The following is a 24,639-nucleotide window of genomic DNA, read 5'->3' as shown; positions in this document are numbered from 1 at the left end:
CCCCGACCGCCAGCCCCGGAGGAGCGTTGATGTGGAGCGGTGGTTCTCCAGCAGTCGGCCTGGCGAGTCCTTTCCACCCTTGAGATTAGTGGGGACCCCAGAGAGCGCTGGTTCCTGGGGTGACACCCACCAGTGCTTGCAGAATTGGGAGGTGTTTTAAAACAGCTCCTTACCCAGCGCTGGCCTCTCTGGGTCACTCGGCTCGGCCAAAAGGAGAGTGCCCGGTGACCGACCATCCTCGCTCTCTGTGCAGCACAGGGTTTTGTTTTCTGCCTAAAGATGTCTCTTTTTGGTAATGACGAAGTTTTTTTTTAAAAAGTCTGTTTTTCTCAATATTCCTTTAAAGGTTTTTAAGTTGTTTCAGATCTGGTTAAGTTGAGATTTTTTTAAGAACTGTAATTTTAATTTGCAATGTAAGTTACAAATTGATTCAAAAAAGTCAACAAGCGGCAAGCACTGCTAAAGATCTTAAATTGAAAACAAGGAGTTATTCATTTAAAAATAAAAGTAGTAACAATTACTATTTAAAACAAATTTAAGTAATGAGAAGAGCCTTGTTGTACATTTTTGCAAGTCTCTTTCACGTCTGGCTCATCAGAAGTCAGCTGGCTGCTCCCATCTGCTCTGCATTCAGTCTGTATCAGGTGACGCCTAGGGAACGCCAGCGTGCGGCTGGGAGGGCGCAGGAGAGACGAGCCAGCAGGTCTTAGTGTCTCTGGGAAATGGTTTTGACCTTGTGACCCAGAGGCTTTCAGGCGTCCACCCACCTAGGACCTCCTTCAGCCGCTTTGCTGACTCCTGTGGCCTGGCGGAGGGGCTGCCCCAGCCCCCCACGCGCGTCAGATCAGGGGCCTTCACACCCAGCTGATGTTCATGTTTTGGTGTAATGTGCAAAACAGAGCATTTTGGGGTGACAAAAGAACCATTGCCTGAGCACTTATTTCTGAAAGTCACCCACTCCCCTCTTTTGGGGCCTTCGAGAGCCCGTCCCCTGGCTGCCAGGCACTTCCAACGCCAGTGGCCTCAGGTGTGTGTGGGTGTGTGTGTGTCTGGGTGTGGGTGTGTCTGGGTGTGTGAGTTCACGCGTGCGCTCGGGGGCCTCAGGTGTGTGTGGGTGTGTCTGGGTGTGTGGGTGTGCCTGGGTGTGTGTGAGTTCACGCGTGCGCTCGGGCGTTTCTAAGACGACCTCCAGGGCCACGTTCACTTCCTGGCACGTGACTGCCCTGTAGGTTTCCCAGTCCTGTCAGTTTCCTTCCTGGTCAGGGCTCCTGCGCAGGGCTCCTGTTTTATTGCCTCTTGCGTGTTAGGCACATGTCTTGGACCGTGTCCCGTACTTCCAGATGGTGTAACTCGCTCCTTCCTGTCCAAATGTCCTGTCTCCAGCTTCTCGTGGTCTCAGACTTGTTCACGGAGCGCAACCAGTTTGAGATGATGTATCTGACGCTCTCAGAGCTGCGGAGGGTGCACCCTTCTGAAGACGAGATTCTCCTTCAGTACCTCGTGCCCGCCACCTGTAAGGCTGCCGCCGTCCTTGGGATGGTAAGTGGTGGGTGCTCGGGGCCTCGGCTGGCTGGCCTAACTTGCATGGTGGACGACAGAAGTCAGGGGACCTGGTCACACCCTGAGCCTTTGCCCACGTTGCCTGGAGTGTCATGTGGGTGAGCCTGTGTGGGGCTCAGGTTGTCACAGTTGTACCACCAGGTCCTCAGGTTGTCACAGTGCCGTCCCCGCATGGGCTCCACGTGGCCGAGGGGTCCTGGCTGACAACTCCTGCACCGTCACCCACAACCCGCAGCGCCCTTTTCCCGTCTTCAAGTGCTGCAGACCCTGTGCTGCCCAGGTGACAGAGCCTCCTCCCGGGACCCTGCCCTCCCACCCCTAGAGCTGGACGCGGGTCTGTTCTGAGCGCGGGGCCAGGCAGGCCTTCTTCTGAGCCCTCCTTCCTTGTGCCCTGGTTGGTCAGGACCTGCCCGTGTCTGTGCTCCGGTCAGCACACATGTTGCTGAATGGATGTCATGTAGCCACATGAAGTACTTACCGTGGGCTCTGCTATTTCTTAAAGTGTATTAAAAATGTGACCCCATCTGCCTGAGGAGGCCAAGGCCGGGCATTAGGTACTTGCTCCTGACCAGCCGGGACTGGACAGACGTGGGGCCTGAGCTGCTGTCTCTATGGGGGCCCTGACCCTCACCTCCTTCCCGACTGCTCCCCTCTAGAATTTCTCCCTCTGAGCCAAGGCCCAGGCAGGTGTCATCCTTCCTGGTTGGCCTTCAGCGCTGGTGCCACCATCCAGGGAACAGGGACAGTGAGTCCGTTGGCGCTCCTCCATGAGCACAGCTCTTCAAAATGTGTGCTCTCTGGGTGTGGAGAGGGACGTGACAGCAGCTGGACTTGAAGGGGCCTTTCGTCTTTGCGGGAGTTTCAGCTGCTGGTAATTGTGCCTTTGTGCTCAGGCCTGGATCCCCACAGGCAAGTGTTGTGTTGTCAGGAAATCCAATGAGGAATCATTGTTTTTTAAAAAGAGGCTTAGGCCGGGTGACGCTGGGCTGCAGTGGTGGTGTGGTCTCCCTCAGGATGCGGCCTAAGGCCTCGGCCTGTGCCGCCTGGTGCAGCATCAGCATTCCAAAGCTTGTCTAGAGACATTGCCCCAGGGTTGTGGGAGCAGCACCCTCCCGAGGGTCCTGGTGGTGACTGGAGGCCTTGGCTTGGTGTGGGCGGGAGGAGGAGCCTGGCACTGTCCTCCCGCAGGGACTGCAGGACCCTGTCTAGGGAGGGTGCGGGCCGAACGGCCTCTGTGGTTTTGCAGAGTGAGGCGAGGCCCTCAGCCAGCAGTCGAGGCGAGTCCCTAGGTGGGGCGGCGGTCTGTGAAACCGCCGTGTCTGCCTCACCTCTGCGCTGGACGCAGTCATCTTCCCTGGGGAGGATCAGGTGCGGGGGCTCAGGTGTCTCCTTCACTCTGTCCTGGATGCTGAATGAGACGACGTCTTGGTCCACGTTAGTATAAACTGTGGTTGGGGTTCCCCAGGGCCATGCCTGGGTCTTTGTCAGAGGGACACACGGGGCTCACATACACTCACTCTGGGCCGTGATTTACCACAGGGAGAGGTTGCACAGCAAAATCAGGGAAGGGAGAGGCCGGCTGGGCGAGGTCCAGAGAGGAAACAGGCACCGCTTTCAGAACCCTGACCCATGGAGTCACACCAGCCACGCTCAGTCCCCCGGTGACACACTGTGACAGCACATGTGGAGTGCTGTCCCCAGGGAGGGTCCTTAGAGACTCAGCACCAGGGCTCTTATCGAGGGCGGGTCCTGCGGGCCCCCCTGCTGGGCACACACCAAACCCCAGCCCCAGGGGAGCGGGTGTCTGCTCAGTGGGTGAGCCCAGGGGGCCGCCCCATCGGTGAGGGTGCCAGGAGCCCTCCCGACATCCAAGCCCCGGAGCGCCAGCCCAGCGCCAGCCCCGCACCCGGGCCTCGTGGAGGATGGCGGGCAGCCCCACTGTGAGGACTGCGTTCTGCACACTGTGGAGTGAAGTTCCCCTTCGTGGCTCCCGCCGCACTGTGGGGCTAGCCTCTGCTGTGTGCCTTTGCCCTAGGACAAGGCTGTGGCAGAGCCAGTCGGCCGGCTGCTGGAGAGCGCACTGAGGAGCAGTCACCTGCCCAGCAGGGTGGGAGCCCTGCACGGCGTCCTCTACGTGCTGGAGTGCGACCTCCTGGATGACACCGCCAAGCAGCTTATCCCCGTCGTCAGCGACTATCTCCTCTCCAGCCTCAAGGGCATCGCCCAGTGAGTTGGGGCTGCCCGGCCTCCTGCTCTTGTGTTCCTCCCGGGCTTTTTCTGGGGTCTGACCAGATGTGGGGGCTCTTAGCACGGGCAGTGAGAAGAACAATGTTACTCGTTTCAAAGCGGACGTCAGACTGGGGCCAGAGCGCAGGCAGGAGTTGGCAGGAACCCAGGCGGGCAGGTAGCCAAGGCGCTGAGACGGGAGGACGCCGCGTGCCATCAGACGGGAGCGGCCTGCCGTCTGTGGCTGAACCTGGCTGCTGTCTTGTTTTTAGCTGCGTAAACACCCACAGCCAGCAGCACGTGCTGGTGATGTGCGCCACTGCCTTCTACCTGATTGAGAACTACCCTCTGGACGTCGGGCCAGAGTTCTCTGCGTCCATAATCCAGGTGAGTGGACCTGGGTGTCTGTCTCTGGAGAGGGGAGTGCCCTGTGACCTGTGGGGTGGGACCCTGGGGTGGCTGTGGTTTGGGGGAAGACACACGAGAGACAGGAGGCCTGAAGTGGCTCTTTGACTCGGAAGCCTTTCCTTCTGCTCAGATGTGTGGGGTGATGCTGTCCGGAAGCGAGGAGTCCACTCCGTCCATCATCTACCACTGCGTCCTGAGGGGCCTGGAGCGCCTCCTGCTCTCCGAGCAGCTCTCCCGGCTGGACGCAGAGTCCCTGGTCAAGCTGAGCGTGGACAGGGTGAACGCTCACAGCCCGCACCGGGCCATGGCGGCCCTGGGCCTGATGCTCACCTGCATGTACACCGGTGAGCAGCGGCCCGCTTGTGCCTGGCGGGTCAGTGCCCCCGCCCTCCAGACCACGTGGGATGCAGAACACGGTCCCCCCGTTCTCACAGGGGACGCTGGAGCCTAGAGCAGGGGTGGCCAGGTCGAGGTCACAGAGCTGTCCGGGTGTCAGAACTGCGCCTGGGAGCGGGTCTGCAGACTGGCCGCTGCACCCTGTGCGGCTGGGCTGGGCTGGGCCTGGGCTGCTGGGGGCTCCCGTCACCTGGTTTCAGACCATCCCCGGGGGTTCATGAACTCTCGTGTGAGTTCCAGGCCCTGTGTACAGAGCCTGTCCGTTTTACAGTCTGCAGAACTCAGCGGCTTTATTTCATTCAGGAAAGGAGAAGGCCAGTCCAGGCAGAAGCTCAGGGCCCGGCGCTGCTGCCCCTGACAGCGAGTCTGTGATTGTGGCCATGGAGCGCGTGTCTGTCCTCTTCGATAGGTGAGAACGGAGCCGCTGTCCACGTCCTGCTTGCGCCCTGAGTGTGCTCGGGCCACCCTTGGGGCTCTGTGGGACGCACAGCCCCAGACCCCGCCCCCGGGGCTTCAGAGTCCTGGGCTCCAGGGCCAGCCCAGGCACGCGTCCGTCTGCTAAAGACGAGGGCAGTGCCGGCTGTGCGGTGTCGGGAGGGGCGCACGGACACCTGGAGAACTGGGCGTGGGGCCCGGTCAGTAACACCTATCTGCCAGACCCTGCTGCTTTTGTACAGAGGAGCCCCAGGCTCACTCATGTGACCAGCAGGGCTGCGGGGGGGTGGCACACACAGCCTTTTGGCCACGTTAAAATGGCTCAGGAGGTGTCTTCGGTGGACAAACTTAAACAATAAACAAAATCATATTTGAGAGCTTATGATGATGGCCTGCCCCCCACACGTGTGCCCTTGTGTCTGGACTGGCCCAGCTCACAGTCCTGCACGGCAGGCTGGGTGCCTTATCAGGCTAGACCTCGACCAGGGGCCTGAGTGTTGCCCCAGGCCTCTTGGTCCAGGGGACACTGTGTGTCTGTGGCCCTGGGGAAGCCAGGTCTGCTCCGCTCACCCTGTCAGCCCTGGCCAGCTCCGTCAGCAGAGTTCACAAGAGTGCACGCAACAGAACGTAGTCCGTGGTGCTCCAGCCAGGCCAGGTGTCCTGAAAGCTAAGCACAGGGTCTGTTTCCATGTGGGACTGTAGAAGGGGCGTGTGCGCTCAAGCCCCTGCCCATGTGGAGCCTACACTCCAGCGCTTGCTGGCAGCGTTTGGCCTGACCACTCTCCAGATACTCAGGGGCAGACTCTGGGTTGACAGAAGCTAACTTTCAGTCGTGGGTGTTGTCCAGAGCAGCAGCCTCGCCCACGCTGTCAACAGCTGGTCTCTGCAGGCAGGTGGATCCCAGCACACCCGAAGGAGGCGTGGGCCAGTTTCTGGGTCACTTCCAGTGCTTTGCAGTCATACGTAACTCTTCTGCACAGTCGTTTCTCAGAATCCACGGGGGTTGGTCCTGGGCCCCCCACAAATGCCACAATCCGCCAGCGCGCAGGCCCTTATATAAAGCGGTGCAGCGCCATCCACCCTCTGAGTCCGCGGGTCCGCATTCACGGAGTCAGCCAGCCACCGATGGAGATTCCGACGTGGAACCCGCAGATACAGAGGGCCAACTGCTTGTGCTAATGGGACGGTGGCTTGAGTAGCATGATGGCTCCCCCCCAACCTAGAAGGACACTGCTCGAGGGGTGAACCCTAGGGGGTGTTGAGGGATGTGGGCAGGAGGGCACCCAGGGCCAGGTCGGTAAGAGGAAGGCTCCTAACACAGTGCCGTGGCGTCAGAACGAGACACCGAGAAGTTCTGGGAGTTCATGGATGGGGGAGAACAAACCCTAACAGGGGCGGGTCCTGTGACATCACTGCCCAGACCAGTTCTGCCGGTTACTACAGGATCCCTTTTTGGGTGGGAAGCCCGAGCCCTAGCCCTGCTTCCATCCTCGTGTCACTGGAGTGGGGGTCAGTGGAGGAGGCAGTGCCGTCTTGCCCCCCCCCCCCCCGTCAGTGTCGGAGGAGACCTGCTGTGGCCCTGCTGCTGGAAGCCTGTGAAGCGGTAGGTCAGACACAGGCCTTTCCCAGGCAGGGTGGGCTCTGACCCGTGCTCCCTTCGTTGCAGGATCAGGAAGGGGTTCCCCTGTGAAGCCAGGGTGGTGGCACGGATCCTCCCCCAGTTTCTCGACGACTTCTTCCCACCCCAGGACGTCATGAACAAGGTCATTGGAGAGTTCCTATCCAACCAGCAGCCATACCCACAGTTCATGGCCACTGTGGTGCACCAGGTGAGGGCCAGCCACCCTTCCCGGACGGGTGCCTTGTACCCTCTGAACACGTCGGCCCCGGGGACTAGCAGGTTCCTCCCCTTGGAAGCTGGCAGCCACTCTTCACCCAGAGCCGGTGTTGAGCGTGGCCACCCCCGCCCCACCCGGGCTCTTCTCCCTCCCAGGTGTTCCAGACGCTGCACAGCACGGGGCAGTCGTCCATGGTCCGGGACTGGGTCATGCTGTCCCTCTCCAACTTCACGCAGAGGACCCCGGTCGCCATGGCCGTGTGGAGCCTCTCCTGCTTCTTCGTCAGTGCTTCCACCAGCCCGTGGGTTTCAGCAATGTATCCTTCCCTGGGTCCCGGGGCCAGGCGCTGCCCGGCCCTCCCGCTGCCGCCACCCCAACAGCCTTCAGGCAGTGTGTAGGTTGACGTAGGTGTTAAGGGGTGGGAAGCCTAGCCTCTGCAGAAGGCCCCGGTGTCCACATGGCATTTGCCCTAAACCCCAAGGGAGCAAAACGTGCGCTCCCCACACCAGCCCGGACTGCGGGGGGGCTCCTCCCGTCCACCCGCGGGGCCCCTGCAGCCGGGTACGTCACGCCTGCTGCTTCTCATTATCTTTTGTCACGTGCCTTTTGTCACCCTCTTGGGTGACAGCTTCAGTGAGGATCTGATTCCCACCCCAAAAGTGTTGGCCGCCAAAAAGGGAGGCTCTCCTGTCAGCCTCCCCGCGACAGGCAGACCACAGAGCCTCCGAGCAGACAGGGTGCTGGCGCTGACCACGGGCTTGGGGCAGCATGGCCCCGCGCTCCAGGTGCAGGAGCAGGGCTTGCGAGGGCGCCGGCCGCCGGCGCTGTGTGGGGGACTGGGCCAGGTAAGTGCTGCTGAGAGGAGCGGCCTCCCCAGGGCTCCGGCTTCCTGCCGGCAGGAGCCCAGGTAGGAGGCAGCTGCTGCTGGCAAGGCCCAGGCCCGTCCCATCCATGCCACTGTTGGCGCTCGGGCCGGCCCAGCCTCTCAGCCTGGGTCAGGGTGGGACGTCCCCGGTCAGGACAGGGAGGCCGTCTCCCGTTGCTTGCAGCCTTGCTCCCTTAACTGCCCTCCAGCCTTCCCCACGTGGTCAGCAGAATGGGCAAGCTGGAGCGGGTGGACGTGAACCTTTTCTGCCTGGTGGCCGCAGACTTCTACAGACACCAGATAGAGGAGGAGCTGGACCGCAGGGCCTTCCAGTCTGTGTTTGAGGTGGTGGCGGCTCCAGGAAACCCATATCAGCGACTGCTGACTTGTTTGCAGAATGTCCACAAGGTTGCCACGCACTGAGTGCCCACGGAGTGGCCGCAGGGTGGCGCCAGGACCTCGGGGACCTGTCTGCACTGGGTGGCTTGGCGCCGTGCGCTTCCCTCTGCCACCCAGGGCGCTGGGCCGCGCCCGCCCTGCCAGGGCCGTGAGGCCGTGTGCGGGTACACGTGCAGTGATCTTTGGGGTCGAGCCTGAGTCCTCACAGGAGCAAGAGCAGCCGTGTTGCTAACCCTTCACGCTAGAGCTAGTGTCAGACGCCAGTTAACCGGGTGTTTACCCTCCTCCTAGTGTTCAGCCTGCCCGTGTCGCCAGGTTGCAGCTGCTCCTGCCTCTGCTCAGAGTCCTGGCGGGCTGGCCCTTGGCCCCTCTGCTGTCCCGCAGGCGGGAGGTGATGCCATCGGGCTTTTGAGAGCCTCTCCTTGTGCCCCCCAGCAAGGCCGGGGGCTGGGGTCTTGGCGCTCCGGCGTCTGGACTTGACGCCATGGTGTGGGCCAGGTGGGCGGCTGGGAGCGCGACACCCCTTGCCGTACCTCCCTGTCTCCGTTTTCTTCTCAGGATTTAAAATTTAATTATATCAGTAAAGAGATTAATTTTAAGGTAACTTTCTATGCCCGTGTACCGTCTGTGCGTTGCCAAGTCTGCCGGGTGCTGCAGCCTCCGCGGAGGTGGACAGGGCGGTCCCTCCACAAGATGAGCCGCGCTCTGCCCGGCAGGTCCTCTCACCGCTCCCTTTATGCACTCACGTGTAATTAGAACTTAGACAAGGGCCAGCGTGCAGAGGTCCGGATCAGGAGTCCCACCCCGCCCCACTACGGGTTGAGAAGGTGCCCGCTCGGCTTTCCTGTGCGTGGGCAGCACCCCTCCATGCCCACCCGCAGCTCCAAGGCGTGGACAGCTCTCAAGTTTCACCCACCAGTAAGGGACAGCTTCCCTTAGCTGACCAGCCAGGTCGCCTAGCTTTGAGCAGCCTGTTGGATCCAGAGACGCTGTCGTCCCCCGGCTCCTGTCCCCAGCTGGCTTGGGCTGTGGTCTCCCCAGGGGCTGCCCAGCTGGGGTTGGGATTCACATCCCACGTGTCCCCTCCTGCATGTCGGGGCCTAGGCGCACGCCTGGCCCAGCCGCCCCAAGGGTATAACCAGGCTATATCTGCCCCTCATGGTCCAGAGCAAAGAGACCCCAGCACCTCCCGGGCCCCCTTTCCAGCTCAGCCTGTATGCCACGGCCTCCTCTCAGTGCAGCAGAGTGCAGATCTGTGCCCACTGGATGAGTGGCAGGCTCACCTGGAAAGGGCAGGAATGATCCCAGAGCTGCCCCTTTGGCCCCAGCCCGGCCCCTGGGCCAGCAGTTTCGGGGCCCAGAGCAGCCAAATCACCAAATGCAGATGCAGCCCAGACAGTCAGGTGACCCGGTGACCCAGCGCAGGGGCTGGGGGAGTGCTTGGGAGCAGGGCTCTTCAGGTCCCCAGAGGCGGGCCGGTTGTTGGTCGCCATTGTGCTGGTCAGTTTGGTCAAGAGCTCAAGTGCAGCCAGGTTTTGGGTATTTCACTGGTGAGGGAGGTGATTCCAAAGCCATTTTCCAGGGTCTGCGAAGGGGAGGAGCCCTCTGGTGTGTGGTTAACTACCCTCCCGTCTGTCTGTGCATCCCCACGTCTCACTGCAGCGCATGCAGCCAGCTGCCCCCACCCGCCCCTTCCCCACTGCCACTGCTCGAGGCCAGCTGGGCTGCAGAGTGTATGCGTGAGGGTGGCTGCAGGGGCCCCTCCTCAGAGCAGCCTTTCCTCCCCCGGCCCCCAACGGACGCCTCACCCAGCCAGGGCACGAGCTGCAGAAACAGCTTGCGTGTCGGGCAGGACCGTGGAGGAGGGACTGCGGCTTTGAACAAGAAGCGAGAGGATCAGCCACCGTCTCCCTTTTCATCTGGCCCTGGTGGTCATCCGGCCTTTCCCATAGCAAGCCCACTAGGACGTTCATGAACATGGAGAGCTCCAGAACGGCTGCCTCGCCGCACGCGTTGTTTCAGCAGCTGGGAGAGGGGCGCGGGTGTTGTGTCCTCTTAGACGTTTGCACTTGTTGCAGTCACACTGCGAATGGAAGATCCGGCCTGTCTTGAGGAAGCCTGACCCTGGGCTCAGCTGGGCCTAACTGGTTGTCCCCTCTTTACCACGTGAACTGAAACCATCAGTTCTTCACCTGGAGGCTTGGGGCCCCGCGCTGGCCATAGGTGCCAACCCAGAGGCTTGCCAGTGTGCTCCCAAAACGGGTGTGGGTCTTTGAATGGGATCACTGCCAGTGGGTGCGTGCCTGTGATGGCACGTGTATCTCCAGGCACAAGTGCACAAGGCTTCTAGGAGTGGCTGGTCCGGTTTTTGTAGAAGCTGACTATCCCTTGACCTGCCTCGTGGAGTCGGCTCCCTGGCTAAGATGTCTCGGGAGTGGGTCATCGCTCATTAAACCCCACTGAGAGAGCAGTCCACACGGTCAGCCCTCCGCAAGAGGGGTTAAGACTGCATCACGCTCCCCTAGAAGTTTACGGCGAGCACAAATCGTGTTCCCAATCCAAAGTTTGTTGAAAATATCATTAATTTACCATCAGGTTTTTGTTTTCTTCGGGGGAAGGAGTGTGTTTTTGGTTTCCTGCTGGCAACATCAGCAGGAAGAGTTTGAGCAAAACCAGGGTAGAGTCGGTTGGCAGTGCACCTGCACGCGTCTTCTCAGAAACGTGCCTCCTCCCGCCGCGACCCCTCCGAGCTGTGCTGGGCCTTTCCAGCTGCCAAGTGCCCTTTACTGCTGTCCTCTCCCACTGTTGCCAGCACACGTGTCCCTCCAGGAGGAGAGAACTGCACTGAGACACCTCCAGACACCCAGAATGTAGCATCAGAGGAGGCCCTGCGCCCTGACGGACCCTTCACCACACAGGCCCCTTCACGGCGTCTTTTGCAAGCCCTCAGGGCCGTGGGGAGCTTAGACGAGCCCCAGTATTGGCTCAGGCAGGACAGACCCGAAACAGCTCTCAGGGAGACTTCCTCGGGGCTGGGTCCCGTGTGCTGGTCCTGTGTGGTTGGCGGGAGTGGATGTCGTGTCTTCTTGATACCGTGAGCATCTATTCCTGGCTCGTGTCCTGTGCTCTGTGGTGAGTGCCCAAAACTGCAGCCACTGGCCAGGGAGACTCCTGGAGGTTCTGTCTGCTGGAGCGATGGGTGGGGGTGGGGGTGGGGGCGCCACCTCAAAAGCCGCCGATGCTTGCTGGAGACCACAGGGGTGGCCATGTGAGAAGGGGGCCACCCCCGCTGCCTGGGCACAGGCTCAGCAGGAAGGGGCCCCTAGGTGGTGGTGACAACCAAAGGTGGCCTGGAAGGTTCGGGGACACTTCCCGTGCGCCTGTCACTTTTTAGTGCAGTTGAAGGAACTTCTTTCCCCTAAGTGCTTCTGGGACAACCTGGCCCTGGACAGTCAGTGCAGAGTTTCCCGTTGCAAACTGAGTGACCAGTGGCCCCTGCCGCGGGTGGTTTGTCTGTGAGCCAAGCAGGGCCACCTGTCCCTACTCGCTGCCTCACACCGTGTGGAGCAGCTGTCGGCAGGGCTTGAGCTCACGCGGCACTGTCCCTTCCTGTCCCCACTGTCCCCACCATCCCCCCTGCGCTGGGAGCCGGCAGGGCTGTGATGGGTGCACCCCGGAGCCTGGCCCAGACCTGTTTCTGAGAGGAGAGGGGAGGATTGACATGAGATGTGTATTTTAATTTTTTAAACTTCTGCAAACATTGTACATCCAAATTAAAGGAAAAGAATTTAACTGTGAATTGCCGTGTGAGGCCTGCTTTGCTTACGGACAACCTCGACCCTCCTGAGGAGGAGGCAGGAGCTGCTGCCTCATCCGCACGAGCCCACCGCCCTTTCTGTGCCGGACTGGGGGCCAGCTGGTGCTTCCTGTGACGGCCCCGGACCACAGCGCAGCCACCCTTCTGCCCAGCACACAAGGCTGGAAAGCTGCGGTGGTTCCGTGACGGAGTCTCCACGGGGCTGTGTGGTTTCCACCCTGAATCTCGGCCTCCGCGTTTGGCCCAGGGCCCTGGAGGGGTGTTTGGGGCTGGCATAGGTCCTGGGGGGGCTCGCACAGGGACCACCACCTGGCTTTTGAGCCCCCTTCATGGCCCGTCTGGCCCTGTCCAGCTCATGGCCCCCGTGCCCTGGGCTCCAGTGTGGTGGTGCTGCCCCAGACATTTGGTAAGTTCTTCCTACCCCAAACACCACTTCCTCCTGCAAGTCCTCCACGCAGCTACGTGGGCGCCATCCCTAGCTCTGTGAGCGCCTCGTCGGGAGCACCGGCAGTCGGCGCGGTGGTGGTCTCAGAGCACAGGCGCTTTCCTACCAGACAGACCCTAGGCTGTGGGCTGCCCCGGCAGGTGCTTTGTAATGTTGGCTGAAGTCCCCTCAGTTCCAGAGCATTGATGGCAGTGGGCAGCCTGCAGCCCGACCAAGGAGCCCAGAGAGACAGGTGGGTACAGACAGCCTGGCCTCTGCACGGAGACAGGGACAGTGTGGTCTTCACCTGCAGACACCAGCTTGTGACTTGTGCGTGGGCTGAAGGTGTGAGCACTGTGGGCAGGAAGCTGCTTGGAGAGCATTGGCTGCTGGGGCTGGTGGACCGGCCACGCTGGCCCCAGTGCCACCTGAGTCACTCTGCACATCCCCGACTTTGTCTCCTCTGTGGCAGCTCCAGGGCCCCCGACGGCCTCTCAGACTTCAGGGCTACCTACGCTCTACCCGCCCCGCCCTGGTCCAGGTGAGGACAGACTGACCTTCTGGGTATGGAGGGGCTCGGCCCGTGCCTCACCCCTCAGGGCAGTGTGGCCATGGGCCTGCTTTGTGGGGTCAACTGAGACGCCTTTGGGGAAACAATGAACGTATCCTGCAGTTTCCACGAGTTCTCGGGCCCCAAACTGTCCTCCGTCTGGTTGGATGGCTCACCACCACTGGCCCCCCAAGCAGGAAGCCCCAGGGCCACCCAGATGTGCTCCCCCATGTCGCGTCCTCTAGGGGCCTGGTGTTCCCAGGCCTTCAGCTCACACAGTTCGGGATGGGAGGGACCACCAGCCAGGCCTGCACCCACCCTGGCCCAGAAGGTGCTCAGGGCATGGGTGGGCCCAGTGGAGCCGTGGAGTCTGGGTGGGAGCCTGCCCACCGGGGCAGAGGACCGAAAGTTAAGGGTCTGGGCTCCCCAAGTACTCGGAGAGGACGGTGGTGCCAGCAGGGGTCATTGCCCCTCTCCGCCCGGTGGTCCATCCTCCTGCCCTGCCCTCCCACCGCTCCGCCCTGCCTGCCTGCCTGCCTGCCTGCCTGGCCCCACCCCCACGCCCCCTGGGCCTCTCCTCTGCCCAGCTCTCTCGCCGTCTGGGACGCTCTCAGCTCCCTGCTGCCTGCTCCTGGAAGGCGCTGGAGGCCCCCTTCCTGCCCTGGGCTCCCGTGTCAGGGGAGAGTGAGGCCTGGAGGGCACCAGCCCCTCCTGAGCACATTCATGGCCCAGGACCCCCTGCTGAGGCCTGATTCCCCTTCTCCCCACAGGTGCTGCTGGGCGCCCAGCCCTGGGCCCTCTGCCTCCCTCTCCTTCAGAGACTGAGGGGCCCAGCGGGCCATGCAGCTGTGCCAAGGTACTGAGCCCCTCCCCAGCCAAGGACAGGCAGGGCCTCCTGCGGGGCTGCTTGGCCCTGCCTCCCTGAGCTCCCAGCCTTGCCCCTTCTTGTCCTTGGAGGCCCAAAGCAAGGGCTCTGCTTCAGGGAGCGTCTCCAGGGCTGCGCCTCCAGGGTGCTGGTGCCCCTGAGGCCTGAGAAGAGACGGAGTCCAGCTTTCTCCCCCGACTCCCCTGGACGGGTCGGCTTCAGGGGAAGGCAGGGGAGGGTGGTGTGCAGCTGCCTCCTCTGGGGCTGCCTGGTTTTCAGGGCCCTGAGCGCAGGCGGTGATGCCATAGGCCAGCTGCTGCTGCTCGGAGGCACTGGGGCCAGCTGTCCTGATGACTGATCACCGTCCCCAGCCAGGCCAGCTGCCATCTTCTGCCCAGTTCTCCAAAAGCTCCAAGGAGCACTGGGGCCGGGAGGGAAGGGGCAGTGGGTAGAGACCCCAGGGCCTTGGAGGTGCAGGCAGGCCCTCTGCACACCAGCCCCACATCCAGCAATGGAGAGTTATCCAGACAGGAGCTGCTGCTCCCACTGTGGGTGAGGACAGAGGCTGAGGGGTAGGGGTGGCCAGGTCACATGCTGAGTCAGTGGAGCTGGGCTTGAGACCCTGAGCCGGCTCTGCCTGCCTTCCTGTGGACTTCCACCCTGGTGCAGGGATGCCCTGTGAGGCAGCCCCGCTCTGCCCTTTGGGATGTGGCTGGGGAAGAGTCCTCGGGTGGGGCAGAGAGCCAGCTCTAGGGCCATTTGGGAGGTCAAATCCTTTGCCTGAGGAGTGGGAGGGCTTCCTGAAAGAGGTGGGCCTTAACATCACTCATTCACTCTGCAAACACTACTGAGTGCTCTGTGCCAGGTGCCCAGGCCTGGAGAAGCACAGTTGTGAGCCTTCCTAGGGGGTGATGTGCAGCCAGGCGGTGGTGTCCCTATGTCCCCAGGGGACCACTGAAGCCCAGAGAGGGAGTGGCTTCCACAGAGAGCTGATGGCAGGACCAGGCCTTGACCTGGGAACCCACTGGGGGGATGCAGAAGCCCCTCCAAGTGCCCACATGTGCCCCTGCTGTCCTCTGCCTCTGCACTCCCAGGGCTGACTGCAGGGAGGAGGGAGTCTGGCCGGCCCACCCCGTCCTGAGCACCTCCCCTCCTCCTGCCTGGGGCCTTGGCCCCTCCCGCAGGGTGTCAGAGGGCGTGTGCAGGGCACATGGGGCACAGGGTCGGGGACACCGCCCCACCCCAGCCTCAGACCAGGATGCCCCTGCGTGTGGTCAGGCCTGAGGAGGGCCCTCTGCCGCCTGCGGGGGTTTCAACCTGGGCTCTGAGAGCCCTCCCAGCCGAGGTCGGCCCCTGCCAGAACTGTACAGGTGCCAGGTGGGCTCGCTGGGCCGGCGGGCCTGGGGGCGGGGCTGGGCACCGCGTGGCGGCCACGGGTCCCCAGGCACAGGGCGCTTGCTGGTAAACCCCCTCTTGAGTTTATCTTTCACGTCTTGGATCCTGCTGCCTTTAGGTGGCGCTTTCTCTCTGCAGCCGCTGCAGGTGCCACTGCTCTGGCCTCCTGCCCAGCTAGCCGGGCCTGCCGAGGCGGGGCCCCTTTCCTGCCCCTTCACGTGCGCTGGGCTGGGCGGCCTGGCCAGTTCTCCCCAGCAGTGTCCTTCTGCAAAGCCTGCCTTTGTCCTGTGCTGGAGGTCAGCGTCCATGTTCCCTGGCTCTGACTGTCAGTCAAGCCCTGGCTGAGGGCGGGCAGCCAAGGACCCCAGCCAGTGCAGCAGCCACTTTGTCCAGGGTCAGCGTTGGGGGCCTCCTAGGAAGCCCCAGGAAACGGCGGGGCACTGACCCAGGCATGCAGCACTTAGCACTGGCTACGTCATGTGTGCCCCTGCCCAGGGGTGCACAGCAGAGGGTCAGACCCAGCCCCGAGTCAGCCTGCCAGGGTTCAAGCCAAGCTCGGCCCTTTGCCCACAGGGTGACCCCACCTCTCTGCCCCTCACCCTATTCATCTGAAAATGGGGATAAATATGGTGCCAACCTCCCTCACCATCAGGATCAAAGTAGAAAACACACGTGCCTGTGCTTGGAACAACGCCCAGTGTCAGACAGTGTGCAAATTCTCATCACTGTCACCTTTGCAGGTGCCCGATCCCAGGTCACACACACAACTGGATGGCAGAAAATAAATGTCTGGCTCAAGGTAGGATCAGTTTGCAGGAGGGAAAAAGGGAAGAAGGAGCACAGTGGAACAGAAGACTTTAAAGAGGTGGCGATGTCAGAACAGGGTTTTGAAGAATGAATGAGTTTGCCAGTAGGTCCAAAGGCGAAGTCTCGGTGACCTGCTGGGAAAGGAGGGGAATTAACCTTCGCTTGTTCATTCCTTGATTCAGCTTTACTGAACCCTTTTCTGTGGGGTCCAAGGAGCACCCTGCCTGGCAGGTGGAGGAGGCAGGGCTGGTGACGGGTGGTGCTGGTGCCAGGCAGTCAGGGCGGTGGGTCTGCCCTGGGTGGGACGGACACACCGCCTGCTCCTGCTACTCTGGCCTCAAGAACCGCGCTGGCTTCTCAGCCCACCCCCTCACCCGGGCCAGCAAGGAGTCTCGCCTGCAGGAGGGAAGCAGGCAGACGGGGCCGAGCCAGGGGTCTGCTTGGTGGCTGGAGCCCTGCTCCTGCCCAGCCTGGTGGTTTTACGTTTATATCGTACGTGTGAGCATGTTGGCCGGAGGATGGGTGGGTCGGTGGGGGTGGCCTGCTAGTGTGTCCCTGTGGGTCCCTGAGGGTGTGTTCCTGGGTCTTCCCTGTTGTGTCCTTCTCTGCCCCTCGCACCCTCTGTCTTCCTGTCTGTCCTCTGGGTCTCCCCGTCCCCAAACTTTGCTGCACCCCAGTGTGCTCCTGGCCCCCCACCTGTGTGAGCCTGGCCGGGCCGAGGTGGGGGCCGCGGCCTGCCCCGCGGGGATGCCTCACTGGGGGGGCCGGGGCTGAGCTGGGGTGGGAGGCAGGGCCGGGGGCCTGGGCTGCCAGTTTGGGGCCTGGTCTGCTCGCTGCAATATTGATGGCCCATCAGGGCGGCCCTGATTCCTGCGCTTTCAGTTAAAAGGTTTCTGTTGTTGTAGCTTATGCAGTTGCTCTGTTGCTATGGAAACGTGACATCAAAATGACGTTTCCCGTTTAAAAGCTTTTAACTAAATTCCTGCCTGTCAGATGTAGGCCCCATTTTGAGCGAGGAGCTGCCTTCCAGGAGCCGGGCTCCTGCAGCGTGCAGGCCCCGGGCGGCCGGCGAGCACGCTCTTTAACCCCGCAGGTGCCTCCGGCATGGCCGCGGCCGAGGTGCCCGGCTACCTCGCGTCCCCGCAGGCGGAGAAGCACCGGCGGGCCCGCAACTGGACAGACGCCGAGATGCGCGGCCTCATGCTCGTCTGGGAGGAGTTCTTCGAGGAGCTGAAGCAGACCAAGCGCAACGCCAAGGTGTATGAGCGGATGGCCAGCAGGCTGCTGGAGATGACGGGCGAGCGCCGGCTGGGTGAGGAGATCAAAATCAAGATCACCAACATGACCTTCCAGTACAGGTGGGCGCAGCGCCCCGCCCAGCGTGGGCTGCGGGGCTGCTCCGCGTCCCCGGAGCTGAGTCAGGAAGGCCGAGGGTCCCAGCCAGGCCGGGCCCCGTGGGTCCCCTCTGGCTTCCTATACTTGAGAAGGGGCCTGCAGAAGTCACTGGGGGGCGGGGAGGTCGGGAGACTGAGGCCCAGCGAGGGCAGGGCTGGGACTGATCCCGCTTCCCTGGGCCAGGGACACCCCCAGGGCACCTTTGGCACTGCCCTACCCCTGGGCCCCACAAGTGACCCTCTTGGCCTGCACACACCCGCCCCGGGGAGACCCAGGGCCAGCACAGGCGCCACAGAGTGGCAGGCACTGCTGTGCAGACAGGGAACCCGAGGCTGGAGGTGTGAAGGAGGTTCAGCTGCCCGGCCTGTGAGTCCGCCTGTCCCCATGTGCTGTCATCTTAGCATCCGCCAAGCCAGCTGTGAGCACCGTGCAGCACTGGCCTCAGGGCCGGGGCGGGGTGTGGAGGGCTCATGGGGAAACCTCGAGTGTCCAGGGGGCTCCCGCTCCTGGGATGGGCCCCATTTGTGGAAGGACACATCTCTGCCCCTGCCCTGTCCCACACTGGCCCCCTGCCCTGGCATCCTTGGTAAAACCAAGTCAGGGCCAAGCACGGGGCTCCAGGCAGTGAGGGCAGTGCTGGCGTCCGGGAAGGAGCAGTGTGGCCCCACATGCCCAGCAGCTCGGAGTGTGGGGCCCAGGTCGATCTGCAGAGGGTCATGGGCAGGGCCAAGGTCACAAGTGTGGAGAGGGTCATGGGCAGGGTAAACATCAAGCCAGAATGAGGGCTGTTGGGGAGAGTGGCACCATGAGCACGGGCCCTGTGGGCGGCCTGGGCGGCTTGCCCGTGTCTGGAGGTGGGGGGAGGCTGTCCCAGGAGGACGTGCAGGGGCCCAGCTGGTCCCAGCTGTGGCTGCCACGGGCAGGGGAACGAGATCCATCCAGGGCTGCATGCGGACTGGGCCCTGCGGGCTGGCCTTGGGCACCTTGAACCACGCTCTAGGGGTGAGAGGACCCTCCCCCGCAAATAGACAAGGAGAGACCCTCACCCCTCCTGCAGGGCCTGTGGCTCCGGGCCCCTCTGGAGCATGGAGACATGCAGAGGCTTGCTCCCCATGGTCCTGAACAACCAAAGCCTGTTTCAGTTGCATCAATTTAACTTTTCTTGGCCCTTGGAGGACCAGGTCCCAAGCCTGGCGCCATCCAAAGGCCACTTCTGACCCACAGCCTCGACCCCAGCCAGGCCCTAGGGCGGAAAGGAGGCAGCTGCTGGGGTCCGAAGGCATCAGAGTTACTCAGGTAGAGGAGGTTAGATGCCAGCCACCCACTCCTGACAGGAGGCCTGAGCTGTCTGCAGGCACGGACGCAGACGCCCCCGCCCCACCGCTCACCAGCGCCCCTCGGTGCCTGGCGAGGAGGGGGCCGCAGAGGTGACGCTGGCTGTTTTACTGGCCTCCTCTCTGACTCTGTAACTCATGGGCTCTGATTGGTGTCTGGCCAGGTTATTCGTTATTTACCCTGAAAGCCTTCATCAGGGTCCCAGGGGAAGGATTCTGTTCCACTCTGGGAGGTGGGGATGTGGGCTATGGAGGCCACAGGAGATGCAGGTGTGGCAGAGCGGGGCCTGGCCTCCTCTGGAGCCTCCATGCCCGCCACTGCAGTCCGGCCTGGGGTGCAGGCTGCACACGTGTACAGCACTTCACAGTTTGTGAAACACTTGTACACAGCAGCCCCTTCCAGGTCCCACTCGCTGAGGGGGAGACTGTGGCCTACAGCGGGAGGGGGACTTGCCCAAGGCCGCACAGCCCTTCCCAGGCTTTGGCTGGTTGACTCATTCTTTATCTCCCCACCCCTGACAGCCAGAGCTTCCCACAGCAAAGGCTCTTCTTATTTTTCCATAGTAGCTCTTTACATATTAAGGTTGACAGTTAAGGAAGCCTGGGCGGTGGCCTGGTTCCGTGGAGCGTGCTTCACTGGAATACCATTTAGGGGCTTCCTGCACTAGGGACAGGCCTTTCCTCATTTCTACAAGGAGTGGGCTGGCTGGGGTGGGCAAACAGGAGCTGGGGGTCCCAGAGGGCTGGGGGGAGCCCAGGCGGAGGGTGCAGTCATCTGCCCCTGTGCCTGGTGTGTGCACAGCCTCCTGGTGGGCAGCGGTCCCGTGGCCGTCCCTACATGGTCTGTTCCTGGCTTCCTGCTGAGGACACTGCTCAGTGGCTATTGAGGTGGCCACTTCCCGCCATGGCCAGCCTCTGCTTGCTGCCTGAGCCACAGGCCCCCCCGCCAGGGGTGATTCTTTCAGAGGGTCAGCTCATTATTTCCAGTGAGCGCTGTGACCACGGCCACATCCTAGCAGAAAACCCATGTTAGGAGACAGGAGCCACCTGGCCACGGGTCACTCTGTAGCTTGAAGGTCTTCCCACGTTGGGAGGAATGTGGGTCAGGAATGGGGGGTCTGCAGACTGAGGCTGAGGGCACAGGCAACCCTGGGCCTCAGGAGGCAGAGAGCCCTCACCGCCCCCATTTGCTGGCCTGGCCCGGGCTGCCCTGCTGTCCTGTGGCCCCATCTCCCCACCCCTCACCTCCCAGGGGACAGCCAAGTCCCAGGGGCCTGCAGGGCCTGTCTGCAGGGCTGGGCAGGGTGCCAGGCCCGGGTGGGCAGAGTTGTGCCTTGCAGCCCCTCGGCCTGGGGTCTGAGTAGCGATGGGGGTGTCAGGCAGTGGGAAGGGAGTCCGTCAGGCCCAGCCTTGCTCCTCCTGCCACCTTCAGCCAAGAGCGGTACCTGGACGGCTTGCTGTCTGCCAGGCACCGGGCGTTGTCTCCTTAAATCCTCCAACAGCTGTCTGAGGAGCTCGCTTCTTTGGTCATCCCCATTTTACTGGTGTGAAAATGGAGGCTCAGAGAGGTTAATGAACCTGCCCACAGTCACACAGCAAAGTGGTGGAGACAGACACAGACTCAGATCTGCTGGACACTGAAGCCTGTGCCCCTGGCTCCTGAGCTTCTTGCTCCTGAGGCGTCCTCTTTAGAAAAGCACATTTATCGCATTGCGTTATTCATCGCATTTTACGCCCATGTCTGTGTTGTGGATTTTACTGTTGTTGGCTAATTTATTTAAACGCAGTATTTGTTCACTGCAGAGTTCAGGAAACAGGAAAGCAAAGAGAGGGTGGTAGGAATCAGCCCAAGGTCCGTCACTTACAGATCGCCTTGTCCGCACGGGGTGCGCTCTCCCTTCTCCGCATCCAAGGCGCTGTAGGTCCTGAGACTGAATTCTTCCTAAGTCCACTGTCACCTTGGCCTGGAGCCTGGCCGATTTTTCTGAGGAGGCCGAGAGTGGCTCCCACCTGTGCCACGCGGCTCCCGGGTCCGGAGCCCCGAGGGCCCCTCTGCTGAGGGCCGGCGGGGCAGGGCCAGGACCGGCTGTTTCTCACCCTTGGCTCTTGTGTCTCTCGTTTCAGGAAATTAAAATGCATGACAGATAGCGAGTCCGTCCCGCCCGACTGGCCCTATTACCTAGCCATTGATAGGATTCTGGCCAAGGTCCCTGAGTCCTGTGATGGCAAAGTGCCGGACGGCCAGCAGCCGGGGCCGTCCACGTCCCAGACCGAGGCGTCCCTGTCGCCGTCTGCTAAGTCCACCCCTCTGTACTTACCGTATAACCAGTGCTCCTACGAAGGCCGCTTCCAGGACGATGGCTCCGACAGCTCCTCCAGCTTACTGTCCCTTAAGTTCAGGTAGTGTGCGCTTCCTCCCGCCCCCACGCGAGCCAGCAGGGCCAGGCCGGAGGAGGAGGGGCTGGGAGCTGCGAGGGGCGTGGCGACCGCGTCCCTGGAGGCCCAGGTGGTGTGCAGAAGCCTCCGGGGACAGGGAGGCCGAGGGCAGGAAGGCAGGTGGTCCCTGGAGCCCGGCTGCCGAGTCCGCAGACTGGGATCGTCTCCTGGCTGTCACTGCTGGGCCTTGCGAAAGTCCTTGACCTCTCTGGGCCTCAGTCTCCCTCTGTAACATGGGGATAAATCAGGACCTTCTCCAGGGAGGACTGGCACTGTGGAGGCCAGAACAGACCTGGGCACCTGGCCCACCCCTTGGCTTCCAGCTCTCAGGGTCCCCTCACCCCAAGCAGACCATGGGTCTGGGGTCCCCTGGGGTCCCTTCCCCCTGCGCTTGGCTGGCCGGCCAGTCCTCAGCACCAGGGAGGGGTGTCAGACTGAGCCCCCAGGGGGTCCTTGGAGCCTGGTTGCGGTGGGCGGGCCCGGCCCATGTGCCGTCCATTGTGTCCCACTGGGCGTGGGCCAACCTCAAGATGCCATTCGACAGTGTGCGGGAGACACACCCCTGTGGTGTGGGGCCGGGGTGTCGGGAGGTGGCGTTTGGCTGGGCTTTCAAGGGTGAATAGGAGTTGGCCAGTGGGGAAGAGAACGGGAAGGGTGTGGGTTTGAGCTGCCAGACGTGCAGGCGGGGACGGCACCTCTGGGCGTCCCTGCAGTCTGACACCCGCGTGTCAGGGCTGCTGCTCCAGTGCCCCTTCCTGGGGGCATTTCTCAGCAGAGGCCTCTGACAGAAGTGTCTTTGGGAAGCCTAAGGTTTATGGGGATTGAGCTGAGTTCCCAGACTGACGGCTGCCCCTGAGGTTGGCTGGGTCACCGTTCTGCATGGAAGTGCAGGGCTGGGGCCAGGGGACAGGCAGGGCCTGGGGGTCTGGTGGGATTTGGCAGCTCCCTGCCTCCCAGTGGGGGCCAGTTAGACCCGGGGTGCCCCCCACCCCCAGCAGAGTGCAGGCTGTGGGCCTTGGCTCCTCCACTGCCTGCCCACCAGAGGTTTTGGTCCTGGGGGGCAGCCTGTGGCCTGACCCCTGTGGGTGCCTGTCCCCCTGCCTCCACCCCCAGGGCATGCTGGCCTCACCACAGGCTGCTGGGAGATGAGGGGCCCAGGCCCTTCCTTCAGAGGCCTCAGTTTCCCCATCTGCCCCAGGCCGGCTGGGACTGGTGGCCTCTGTCTTCCCAGGGGAGGCACTCTGCCCAGCAGCCCCTCCCACCCAGCCTTGTCCCGCTCTGGGGTGGCCTCTCCCCCGAGCACCCGCCCAGCGCGGGTTTGGGGTGCCCTCGTGGCAGGGCGCCCCCACCCCCCAAGTCTGCCCACTGTGTCACCTGGGGAGGGCCTGGCTCCCCCGCCCTGGGCCCTGTTTGTCCACACACCGGTGCTGTCCTTCCAGGTCGGACGAGCGGCCCGTGAAGAAACGCAAGGGGCAGGGCTGCCACTTCCAGAGGAAGAAGCTGCGGCTGTTGGAAGCCATGCTGGAGGAGCAGCGCCGACTGGGCCGCGCCATGGAGGACACCTGCCGCGAGGTGCGCCGCGTGCTGGACCAGCAGAACATCCTGCAGGTGCAGGGCCTGCAGCTGCAGGAACGCATGATGGGCCTGCTCGAGAAGATCATCGCCAAGGCCGGCGTCTAGGCCGCCGCTGGCGCTGGCGGGGCTCTGCTGGCACACGCCCCCTCGGCCCGCCCGCCTGCCCCCTCACAGCCCTGGCTGCCCTGGGGGAAACTTCCTTCCAAGGGGCTCTCGAGTCCCTGCCTGCAGCATTAAAGCCCCGCCTTGGGCTCAGGGCCAGCACTCCAGGGTTAACTCCGGGTTGTTCCCCGTGGGAACATCCCAGAACCTGCTCTCCAGCACCCTCACTCTTGATGGTACTTGAAACAGCTCTGGATGCTAAACGTGTAATTTCCATCACTCCCTGATAGCAGAGCCCACGGGCGCAGGCCTGGAGGGAGGCAGCAGGTCGGTCAATCTGAGAGCAAGGCAGGTGGAGAGAGCTCCGAGGCAGGTCTTTCCCTTGCCTGAGCCTGCTGCATCTGTCCTTGGACAGCTTCTGTCCCCGGGACAGACCCCAGGGTCCGCACCGCGTTCCTCCCCCGGAGACGCCAGGTGTCCCAAGTCCTCCTCTGTAACAACACTCATAAAAGCGAAGGCCCCGTTCAATTGTCCAGCCCAGGGATGTTGGGGGATGAGATGGAGGCCTGGCCCTGGGGAGACAAGCCAGTGAGTAGAGAAGGGAGGTCAGAGCAGGTTGTGAAAGTGCCCGGAGGGCGGGGCTGCCCACAGGATGCAGACCCGGAGGGGTCAGCCGCAGACACACACAGCTGGGGGGCGTGGCACCCGGAGCAGCGACCGCGTGGGAGGCCTGCGCTCCCCAAGCCCGGGGAGCGCTCCGGCCAGGAAGGTCTCGGCAGCCACACTCAGAACCCCATCTGGGAGGGAGAGGAGCTGGGGTGCGGGGGTGGAGCCTTTCCAGAAGCCCTTACCCCCCCGCCCCCCGCCGGCGTCACATCAGCTGCTGGGCTTCCGGTCCAGGCTGCAGAGGACAGCGGTGCAGGTGCAGCTGGAAGAAGCGGTCCAGCAGAGTCGTGAGTTGTCTTCTGGGTATGACGGGGACCCGAGCCTGGGACACAGCTGCTTGGCAGCTCCAGGGAAGCTGTTTGGAAGAGGTGGGGAGAGGCCACTGCTCATGTGACTTTGGTAGGGCGTCCATGCTGTCAGGGACACATCCCAACAGAAGATTACAGCTGGCCACCAAGAACAGACACCTCGACTCCTGGGTTTGGTGCTTTTCTCTGTATGGGAAGAATCTGGGCTTATTAAAATTCCCCCGAGATACACAACAACCTGTCCACGGGCCTGTTTGTCCAGAGCACAGGACACCCGTTGTCCTCACGGCCTCGGTTTGGAGGCTGAGGGCTTCATCCTGTCCCTGCCTTGATTCCTCTTAGGGTGCACAGTCAGTGACGGCCACGGGCCCACCCTGTATAAGGGGGCGGTGAGCAGAAACACCCTTTTGTTCTTTGTTCTACATGGAATGTCGAATTCGCCCTGGATGAGCGAGTTGCTGGCCCACCACGGGGCTCCGGGGGCGTGGCGGGTGGGCGAAGCTCCCTCTGGCTTTGCCTGGCCGACTCTCGGGTTTTTGGGGAGGATGGGGAGTGGAAGCAGGGTCCCTGTCAGGAGGTTGCCACAGTCATCCTGGTGTGACAGCCACCAGCTCACCTGAACCTCCAGTGGCCCTGAGGTCAGCTGGCAGTAATCGGGAGCCCCTGTGGTCACGGGGGCTGCAGAGGCCAGCCCGAGACCTGCCTGCAGGAGGGAGAGGCTGGGCGCCCCATGCACAGAGAGCAGAGCTGGGCAGCCAGGGGCATTTGCCCAGAGCCCACCTCCTGGGACAAAGCGTCCTGCTTTGGGACCAAAGGCAGCGGTGTGTTTGGTGAGCGA

At 62.5% G+C, this 24,639-nt stretch overlaps 2 protein-coding genes across 6 annotated transcripts in view; both read left to right on the top strand.

Moving 5' to 3' along the window:
* HTT (huntingtin) overlaps positions 1-8,731 on the top strand; it is a 123,361-nt gene extending 114,630 nt beyond the window's left edge. For all 5 annotated transcript variants that reach the window (XM_074351387.1, XM_074351381.1, XM_074351373.1 and 2 more), the window contains 8 exons: positions 1,384-1,539; positions 3,596-3,786; positions 4,059-4,173; positions 4,325-4,538; positions 4,894-4,999; positions 6,692-6,854; positions 7,019-7,179; positions 7,938-8,731. In XM_074351387.1, coding sequence (XP_074207488.1) covers positions 1,384-1,539; positions 3,596-3,786; positions 4,059-4,173; positions 4,325-4,538; positions 4,894-4,999; positions 6,692-6,854; positions 7,019-7,179; positions 7,938-8,151 — 1,320 coding nt within the window. In that variant the 3' untranslated portion in view covers positions 8,152-8,731. The remainder of the gene's footprint in view (positions 1-1,383; positions 1,540-3,595; positions 3,787-4,058; positions 4,174-4,324; positions 4,539-4,893; positions 5,000-6,691; positions 6,855-7,018; positions 7,180-7,937) is intronic.
* A 148-nt stretch (positions 8,732-8,879) lies between these two features.
* On the top strand, positions 8,880-24,038 carry MSANTD1 (Myb/SANT DNA binding domain containing 1). Its single transcript, XM_074351632.1, has 6 exons — positions 8,880-12,621; positions 12,841-12,909; positions 13,689-13,774; positions 15,919-17,343; positions 20,839-21,114; positions 22,590-24,038. Exons 4-6 carry the CDS (start codon positions 17,090-17,092, stop codon positions 22,828-22,830), a joined length of 771 nt encoding a protein of 256 aa, XP_074207733.1. The 5' UTR covers positions 8,880-12,621; positions 12,841-12,909; positions 13,689-13,774; positions 15,919-17,089; the 3' UTR covers positions 22,831-24,038.
* Positions 24,039-24,639: the final 601 nt, after the last annotated feature.

Source organism: Camelus bactrianus, chromosome 2 (genome assembly GCF_048773025.1).
Source record: "Camelus bactrianus isolate YW-2024 breed Bactrian camel chromosome 2, ASM4877302v1, whole genome shotgun sequence".
NCBI lineage: Eukaryota > Metazoa > Chordata > Mammalia > Artiodactyla > Camelidae > Camelus > Camelus bactrianus.
Note: the sequence above shows the minus strand (reverse complement) of the source record. Positions and strands in the feature narration are given on the sequence as shown.